Source organism: Pterocles gutturalis, unplaced genomic scaffold (assembly GCF_000699245.1).
Source record: "Pterocles gutturalis isolate BGI_N339 unplaced genomic scaffold, ASM69924v1 scaffold32402, whole genome shotgun sequence".
Classification (NCBI taxonomy): domain Eukaryota; kingdom Metazoa; phylum Chordata; class Aves; order Pterocliformes; family Pteroclidae; genus Pterocles; species Pterocles gutturalis.
Window position 1 is genome coordinate 78 of NW_010111240.1, and position 9,326 is coordinate 9,403.

Sequence of the window (9,326 nt, forward strand, 5' to 3'; positions counted from 1 at the left end):
GGGAGCTGGTGTCCCTCTGCCAGCCCCGGTGCTGCTGTGGAACTTCTCCCAACTCGGACATTCAGAGGGGGTTTTGGGGTTTACCCCAGTCCCGATGCGTTATGCATGTGTTTAGGAATGGGTCTGGGCAGAGCCGTAGTGCAAATAAAAAATCCTTCAAGTGTGAAGCCCCTGTTAAATGTTAAGCTCAGCTTGTGCAGGCTTCGCTGGGGATGTGCAGAAGCTGATGGGATGCAGGGATGTCTGTTACAGCACAGCGAGAGGCTGTCAGCCGATGATCGGTGTCAGCTGAGACAGGCTGGGGCGGACAGGCTGGTCAGAGAAATCACTAATCAATCAGGGTCAGCTGGGGCAGGCTGGTCAGAGAAATCACTAATCAATCAGGGTCAGCTGGGACAGGCTGGTCAGAGAAATCACTAATCAATCAGGGTCAGCTGGGACAGGCTGGTCGGGGAAGTGGCAGATTGCTTCAGTACCTGAACACTGCAGGTAAGTTGTAAACCTTTGTGTTTCTCTCAGTTAATGCCTTGAGTGTTTTGCAGTGAAACTGTACCAAAATGGGTCCACGAAGTTATTCAGCCGTTAGCAGCAGAACTGGAGTTCTTAATGCCGCAGCCCTTCGTGGGGGAAATTCTGGGAATGTGCAAAGCACTGGGAATAAGCCTTGGAGATGGAGTCCTGCTTAACTTCGCCTACGAGTCTACTGCGTAAGTGGTGCTTACCCAATCTGGTAGAAATGGATGTAGAGATTCATTTTAGTTTAGCGTGGGAGAGCGCACAAAAAGGTGGATGAAGACCTGTGGTAGATGATCCGTGCTGTTTGTTCTGATACTATTTCATACATTCAGCTGGAAGGTTTTATTCTCCTTAGGCAGTTTGTATCCTGAATTGAAGGAGAAAGGTAGAACAGTGGTTTTGTTTGTTAATAAAGCTAATGTGTAGCTGTAATGTTTTGTGTAAGTATATTTATATAAAGGTATAAAAGCATGACAGTAACTTTTGCTAATGAGGAAGGGCCATCTGTTCAAAGTAGTTGGGTTCATTAATGTTCTAAAATTAAGTGTAATGGACTCCTTTCTTTTTGTCACTTAAATTGTCATATTTCACCAAAAAGAAAACTAGAAGAATTACTTGTAGTCTAATTAGTTTAACTGTTCATCTCAGATAAAGTTGTTTCCAAACTGTTCTCTGGATTAATTTTCACAGTGACGATAAGACGATCATTTAAATGCTAGCTCTCTTAGTATTTAACAGAGGCCCCTTAGCATTCTGAGCCCTGGGAAGGCCCATCAACCAAAACTGAGACTGTTACTAAACGGGGAATTTCAGCACACTTCCTGTTTTGAAGAAGAGGTTAGACTAGTATTGAAATGGCAGCCACTTTAAAAAACAACTGATGTTTTCAGTTTGAAAGGACTTTGAGCTTTTTATGTAGTTGTCATTAGAAATATAAATGGGGTCCAAATTAAAATGAAATAATCTGTAATTGTCAAAATGTAATCCAGAAAGTTTCAGACTGATACTTTGTGGATATTTTAGATGTCAGCTTTTTATCTCAATTTAGAAAAATAGTAAAATAAAAGAATGATTTTTTTTTTTTTTTTTCCCCCCCCAAGTGGAAATGCTGCTTCCTATCTGGTCTGTAATATCTGACATGATGTGGACAGTAGTGGGGTTTTTGACTTTCTGAGCCCAGTGGGACCTGAGACATATTGTACAGTTTTCTGTTAAGACTCTGTGGGAAGGGACTTTCCTTTATCGATGTTGTGCATAAGTCACATAGGATGTCATAGTGTTGTGTAGTTATGCAGAGCTTCAGTCAAACCATTCTGTCCTTGTTTTGTTTTTTTTTTCCCCTCAAATTTGAAATTAAAACTTGTAAGAAATGTAACCAGAAAACATAGGATGAGACTGTTCTCTCAGGTTGGGAAGCATAAGTGTTAATGATATAATGCAAGCTCTTATTTCTGTGCTTACATTAGGAAAATGTTTTGCAGAAGATAAACTCAGTTACTCCTAAAATGTTGATCTGTTTCAACTAGAATGTAATATTGAAAGCATTGTCATAGCTTTTTCTTAAATCATTCTTTCTCCTTTTTGCTTTTGAAGGTTCTGTACTAGTATTGTTGCTCAGGATGACAAAGGAAACATTTACCATGGTCGGAACCTGGATTATGATTTTGTCGATCTGTTAAGCAAGATTACAATTGATGTGCGATTTATAAAAAATGAGCAGGTATGATCTGTGGGTGACATGGCTGGGGGTATTCCATGAAGGAACGGGGTACTCGCCTACAGCTGTGTAGGCAGCAGGATTTAGTGTAGGAATGTGGTTACAATTCCAAATTTACTGGATTTTTAGAGCACCACAGGAATGTGGGATGAAGGCTGGTTTTCTTTGTCTTCTGGACATGCAGTTTGGGCTGATAAACTTCTGTAAAGAGAACTTAGGTATGAAAGTCACAGGAAAAAGTACAGGGTGCTGCTTCAGAATGATGCCTATATTTTAGGTAGTGTTCTGTTCCGGAATGCTAAAATACTGTATGTTTCCTGGTTTCAGATAGCATATCAAGGCACCACGTTTCTTGGTTACGTAGGCTTATGGACTGGACAAAGTCCACACAAGTTCACAATCTCCGGTGATGAACGAGGTAAAATAAGTCTTCTACACTTGACCTTATGTGCACTGTTTCTGTTGATTGTTGCCTGCTCTAGCCCTTTTCTCACATTCTAGAGGGAAAAATACAGTAAAGGGTGCCAGGAAGGAGCTGAAATGGAATGACTTCTCTGGCCCTCAGGGGGTGAAAGTACATGCGCTGCCACTTTTTGTCTGCTGCGTAGGAGAGAGGAATTTGTGCATCAGCAGAGTGTCATCAGAGCTTGAAAAGTGTCAAAGGTGACAGAGAACCTTGAGGAAAGCCTTAAGAGAGAAATTAACGTGATCTGTTTAAGAGACGCGATTGGACATGGGAGGGTAGAGGCTGAGAGAAAAAGATGCAGTTGTGGATAGCAAATAAACAGCTGCTTTCCTAGTTCTCTGTCCCTTTCTCTGTATTCCATATTTCTCTGTCCCCATAAGGCAGCTTGAAAGAGAGGCTGGGAAGAGAAGCGTAAGACAATGATCTCGGAAAGGCAGAAGGGCTTGAGAGAATGCACAGAGATGCTGGGAAGGCGGCTGAGGAAAGATCTGGTAGTAAAGTTGAGATGTCACTATTGAGAACTAAAACTTGACAATAAAAGGGCCTGTAACACTCAGGAAGGCAGAGGAAGGGTCAGTGCCTTTTTCTATCAGTGCTTGAGTTCTACAAATATTGATAGGTGTGTCTAGCTCTGAGCTTGGGTTTGCCTCTTCCATCCCTTCTCCCCCCTTTTTTTTTTAAGAAGCAGACACTTTTTGCTTTTCTTTTGACTACACTGTTTCCAGTTCTAACAAATAGCCAAGTTAGAACCAATGTCTGAAATAAATGTTGATTTTTAACTTGTGACTGTGGTAAGCAATTCTTCTTTTCTTTTTAATTAGACAAACTTTTGTTTTCAAAAATTTTAGTTGTTATGCAAACACTATTCACTGTATATGTTATCTGAGTAGGGATTCTGCTATGGATCACGTGCACCTTTTGATTCCGCTTCCTTTGTTAATACTGCTTTGTTGCATTCACTAGATTGTTTCCATAGTTTACGCTCATTTTTTCTTAAGAGCCTGCTTCTCATGTTGGTCTGTGAACAGGCATGATTTGGGGACAAAACGAGTGCCATTGTGCTCTCCCTGCTGTTTCTCAGCAGTGTGCCTCAACCCTCAGGATAAGGATCATCTGAGACAACAGTGAGGCGGTTCGGTCTGTGCACAAACCCCTTCTGTTCTCCCGATTCTGACAGAGGAATCAAGTGCTCCAACCTTTAGTGTGTGAAGGGCCCGTCCTGTCCGTCAGGAGCTGATGTGCTGTCCCTCATCTGTGTGCCTTGACTTCAGTCACTTTTTAACTACAGACAGTAGTAATTCACTCAACAAATGCTGTGTTCATGGTTATTGCTGACTGCTTGCTGCTTTATCTATCGCTGTGTAACTGAACTAAAAATTTAGGGAAATAAGCATGTGAACTGTAGCAGGAAAGGCGGATGACTTGAAATTAGGGTGAAGGTCTATCAAGTGACAAGCATAATTGTTTCTGCTTGCTTTGTTGGTTTTGGCATATGAGTAATTATAAACAACCATCTGTTTTTCTTAGTTCTTCCAATTTTCTCCAGTAACACAGAAATACCATCACTGCCTCTTTTTTAGCTGTTTCATGATTTCTGTGTAAATCTTCCTGTTGCTGGAATATTTCAGTAAATGAACTGTAATGTAAGTAAGTGAATGAAAGGTGATGAATGCCAATATTTATTTGAGCTGACAGCTGTAGACCATAATATCAGACAAACAGACCTGCAGTCCTTTTAGCAGCATGCATTACCAAGTGCTAGACCCTGTTAGAGCCGCCTTTGACTCTTCATTGCTTATTGTTCAGCTATGAATAAAAACAGTTTAAAAACAGAACAGCTAGCAAGTTATCAATACTGCAAGGAATGCGATAGTGTTTGGCTGACATTGTTTGCACTGTGAAGTTCTGAGAGATACCGTGTACTTTCTGTACAGGGCTGAACACTGTGCCTCAGACTCCCTACCATTTCATAGCACTGGTCACAGGAATGTTGTACCTTTCAGAAGACATCAAAAAACTGTGATAATGATCACTGCTGTCATTACAGGTCTGAGATGCTTTCTGGAAAGCAGGGGTGTTAATCCAGCTGCCCTGGTTGAACTTGAGTTGGGATTATGTTGTCTATTTATATTTCACCTGCAGTTTCACCTGGATGTTATGCTCTTTGTTAGCCCCTTTCCTGAAATGCTGATGTTTTATGCCGATACGTAGCTGCCCTGTTTCACTGAGGATTTGGCTTTCTGTGGTACTTCAATATCCACATCTAGTGATATAGAAAACTGAGCATTTGAAAGACAAATTTTGTAAAATGAAATCCTGCATGTTTTATGTATAGATACAAGATATGATAGATATAGTACATAGATGTAGAAAAGGAGCACTGTCAGCATTCGGTGTTCTAAACAGTGTTGATAAGCTCAAGATGGTACAGAGGCTCCCATTACTTTGAGGGGGTGTGTGCTTTGTCAGTTTGGTATAAGCTGCCTGAATTTCATGTTATGATGATAGAGGTATAGTTCGAGAATTAAAGAATTTATTGCGCCGCTCTTTTGAATGCAGTAGTGGGAAGGGTTGCAGAGCTAGGTAGGGGATATGGAGAAGAAAGGAAGGTGAGAGGATAGATTTTAGAGCCTACGCAACATGCATGTATAGTAATTTATTTTCTTTTTTTTTTTTCCAGACGGTGGTAAATGGTGGGAAAATGCAATAGCTGCTTTTCTGAATCGGAATTACCCTGTCAGCTGGCTCGTCCGAGATGTAAGTGTACCGAGTTATTTTCTCATATTTCACAGTGATGTAATTTGTACTTACAAACTCCTGGTAAACTTGATGTTACAAATTTTACTGTTAAGTTGAAAGACTTTGAGGATTGTATTTGCAGAGTATGGTTATGCATCTGTCTTATGAATGGCAGATTTATCAGTTTCTTCAGTTCTCACTGTGTACATATGTGTGGGTATGTGTGTGTATGTATATTTACTGTTTTCTTTGAGTATTTGCAAAGCTGGGATTAATAAGTTCAGTTACTAGTCATTTTCATTTAATGTTTACGTGCTAGTCTGTTTGGAAAGCTGTTTTCAGCTATTTTCAGGTAGCACTTTACACAAAAAAACTTGGCCTATTGCTCTCTTTAAGATGTCCCAGTGCTTGTTTTTGTGCTTGGCCATGCTCTGTGTTCTTTGTTTCACTGTGATCTCCTTTTTGCATTAGACCCTGAGCAGAGCAGAGAACTTTCAGTCAGCTGTTCTCAGACTAGCTGGCACTCCCATCATTGCTGAAGTTTACTATATTGTAGGAGGTGTATCACCCAAAGAAGGCATGGTCATAACAAGGAACAGAAGAGGGCCAGCAGATCTCTGGCCTCTTGATCCTTTGGGTGGAGCGTAAGTAGAAAAACATGTTGGGTTTTTTTTTATACTCCCTTCTGAGTGATAGGTAGGGTTAGTGGCACAACTTTCTTGAGAAATTCAGGCTCATCTCTTGCTAATGCTTACAGCTGAACAGGGAAAGCTTGAGAGCCTCTGAAAGGAACCTGGCCCCTTCTTTATGAGAAGGGATTGCATCACCTTGACAGGCTGGGGAAGTCCAGAGGGTCAAGGGTAGAAAGAAACATCTGCCAGTGTTTATTTTTTAGCCAGGTTCCAAGGGAGACAAGACTCAAGGGCTTTTCCTATCTATCTGCCAAGTATTGCACGAGTAAATTAAGCAATGCTGAATTAGTTTTGACCTGATGTTGTAGAAAGGTTGAAGGCTCAGAAATAATTGTTCCTACGAACGATGTTTTGGTTTGGTTTTTCCTTTTGGCAATATGGCGAATACTGATTTTTGGCCTTTATTAATTACCTGCTGATTTACCTTTTGATTCGTTTGATGTTTACGTGTTGTGTTGTAGGTGGTTTCGTGTGGAGACAAACTATGATCATTGGACTACACCACCTCCTTTTGATGATCGAAGGTAAATTTAGTTTGGAGCTCTATAGTGAGATAACACTTTCATTTTGAAGAAGCCTAGAAAGTTGAGTATTTTATTCTCTGAGCAGGTATTAGCTTGTTGAGCAGGCAGGTGGTTGAGTTTCTGTAATGCCACTCAAAAGGGAACAGGTAAGGTAAGGAGTGATATTCAAATATACAAGAGGAAAGACTGTGTGGCATAGAATGGCATAAAAAACCTGAGAAATCGCAAGGATAAGGCATGTACCAAAAAACTTATTTATAAAGCAAAGTTTAATAAAAGTTAAAGGATTTAGTTTCACAGTGAAAAAGTATTTGATAGCACTAGGAAGGTGCTCCCAGACATTCAATCTTCAGGCTGTGTAGTATGCAAAAAGCTGCTGGTAGATTCTCTGTTGTTCTGTACTCAGTGATGCAGTAAGAGTAGCTTCAGCAATGTCAGACTAAATTCAGTCACACAGCTCTGGATTATTTTTGGCCAAAGTAAGCATTTTAATGTAAAGGCATTTAGAGAGGAATTTTTCATATTGGTGCTTTGTAGCCTTTGGAACAGTAAAGTGTGTTTCATACTGTGTTTTTCCTGCAGAACTGCAGCCATCAAAGCTCTCAATGCTACTGGACAGCAGAATATCAATTTTGACACACTCTTTAAGGTATTTATCTTAAATTCTGCATTGTGGCACATAGATTTTGACTTAATACTTTTTCAAAGCGCAAGTGCAGTTGCATTTTTGTCAGGGATTTAAAAGCTGCGCAAGGAAGGTGTGGTGAAAAAGGCGTACTGCACGACCATCTCTGGAGGGTTTAAGACTGATAAGTTTGTTAAAATGCTTCTGAACTCCCTTGCATAGTCATTTTGTAATAGCCTGCCAGTCCAATTCGAAAGTGCAAGAGGTGAACCCCATCACCATTGTCTTTGTGCAGTTCCTTATTTCAAGCACAATTCTAAATATTACAGCTAGTGACCAACTGTTAGACATGAGTATTATTTGCCAGTTAGTTTTGAGAACTTAAATGTTATGTATTTCAGAGGGCTTTAAAAAAAATTTTTGTAAAATGTCTGTTTTAAAAAGGACCCAGCAAGAGTAGTACTTCACTTTGCATTATTCCTATTCATAACTTCATCCTACTACTGTTTCTAAATAACCTTTTAATTCCCTCTTCATTTACCAAAGTGACAACTCTTCAAACTTTCTGTACAGGTGTTGTCAGTGAAGCCAGTCTTAAACAAGTAAGTATTAGATTCAGAGATGTCAATCAGTGCCTCCTGCCATGCCTCAGGCCACTTAAAAGTCAATCACAAACTTCCTTATTTTACTATGTGTCCGTCTGGATATCTTGAGGTTTCCCAGCTTACATTTCTGCTTGTGCTTGTGGCACTCTGTTTTCATTTCCACAGCCCCCTTCCTCTTTGGTCTGCCACTCTAGCCAAGAAACTACACTTCGTTAGGCTCAGCCCGGTAACTGGAAGTTCATTTGAAGTAGTGAAACAAATGATTGCATAGAGGAGCAGCACTGCTGAGTCATTTGTCCCTTTCACTTTTGGAATCTTTGGATTTGTGTTAACACAGAAAATGGCTTTCTCTGGGGTTTCTGATGTAGCTCAGCTTGATGTGTAAAAAGGAGAACAAGCAGTAAATGGGAACATAGCTTTTAGATGCCAGTTATTGGATTTTAAAGAGAGATTCACTTCAGTATGCCATTGCTGTTCTGCATTGTTCCACAAATTGCACCTTTGCAGGTTATCTGATTTTGTTTTACTTTTTATATGGAGCTCAGTATATTCTCTGGATCAGTCATCCACATTAGAGCTTGGCAATGGCTTCTTCAAAGTTAGTACCAGGACTACTTCTCCTCTCTCTCACAAGTATGAGGAAAGTTGGAAAGGAGATTACATCTGTTTGACAGTTAGGATTAGCAATACTATTTTTTTTAATACTGTGATCAAATGGATGTAGAAATACAGTTTGCTTGATTTACTGAATGGAAAAAAAACCTGAGCATTTGTGCCAGCAGTGTCTCTCCCACTTTTTCTAACCCTTCTGTACCTCAGCAGAACACTTGTTTCCACTAAAAATTTGTTCTGCTGCTTTGCTAGTTTTACAGATTAATCTTCTTGCCTTTGGAATGTCACTCACTCTTTTCTTCTTTCCTTCCCAGTAACACAGTGTATACCACAGTCATGAGTGCTGCACTTCCAGATAAGTACCAGACGTGGATCAGACCTGGGAAGTGAAGAGGTGTAAGTAGCTTGCTGGTACTCCTAGCTGCTTGTACTCAAATAAAAATTTCAGCTGAAGGGTCATTGAGGGACAAAGCATTGCAGTGGCACTCAAGTGGCCTAGTCCAAATTCCTGATTCTCCCCTTGGTTTGCTTACTGACCTTGGGTAAATACCTTCCCTTGTTGTTTTCAAAAACAGAGTTAAGTATTGACTTTCTTTTGCAAAACCCTTGCAGATTATCACAGCAAAAGTGATGAGAGTGGAAGGGATGGGTGTTCTTGTGACCTAAAGGTAGAGGTTCCCTATATGAACATTTTAGCTGTTATTTTTACCAGTCCCATTATTGTGATAAATTTCATATGTCTCCAGGTGGTTTGAGTATGACAGGAAGCCCTGCCAGAGTGAGCTTAATCCCAGCAGGAGGGGTTGGTGCACTTGGCACTAAAAGATCAA

At 40.3% G+C, this 9,326-nt stretch overlaps 1 protein-coding gene across 1 annotated transcript; it reads left to right on the forward strand.

The window, feature by feature from the left end:
- The first annotated feature begins 549 nt into the window (after positions 1-549).
- Positions 550-8,886, forward strand: NAAA (N-acylethanolamine acid amidase). Its single transcript, XM_010073687.1, has 9 exons — positions 550-707; positions 2,110-2,236; positions 2,561-2,651; positions 5,380-5,456; positions 5,910-6,082; positions 6,592-6,654; positions 7,237-7,303; positions 7,853-7,881; positions 8,811-8,886. Exons 1-9 carry the CDS (start codon positions 607-609, stop codon positions 8,884-8,886), a joined length of 804 nt encoding a protein of 267 aa, XP_010071989.1. The 5' UTR covers positions 550-606.
- Positions 8,887-9,326: the final 440 nt, after the last annotated feature.

Excerpts from the sequence above, each read along its gene's own strand:
- NAAA (XM_010073687.1), top strand. The coding sequence starts at position 607 with ATGCCGCAGCCCTTCGTGGGGGAAATTCTGGGAATGTGCAAAGCACTG. Across the intron at positions 7,304-7,852 it reads ATTTTGACACACTCTTTAAG|GTGTTGTCAGTGAAGCCAGT; the intron begins GTATTTATCTTA and ends CTTTCTGTACAG. Across the intron at positions 7,882-8,810 it reads GTGAAGCCAGTCTTAAACAA|TAACACAGTGTATACCACAG; the intron begins GTAAGTATTAGA and ends TTTCCTTCCCAG.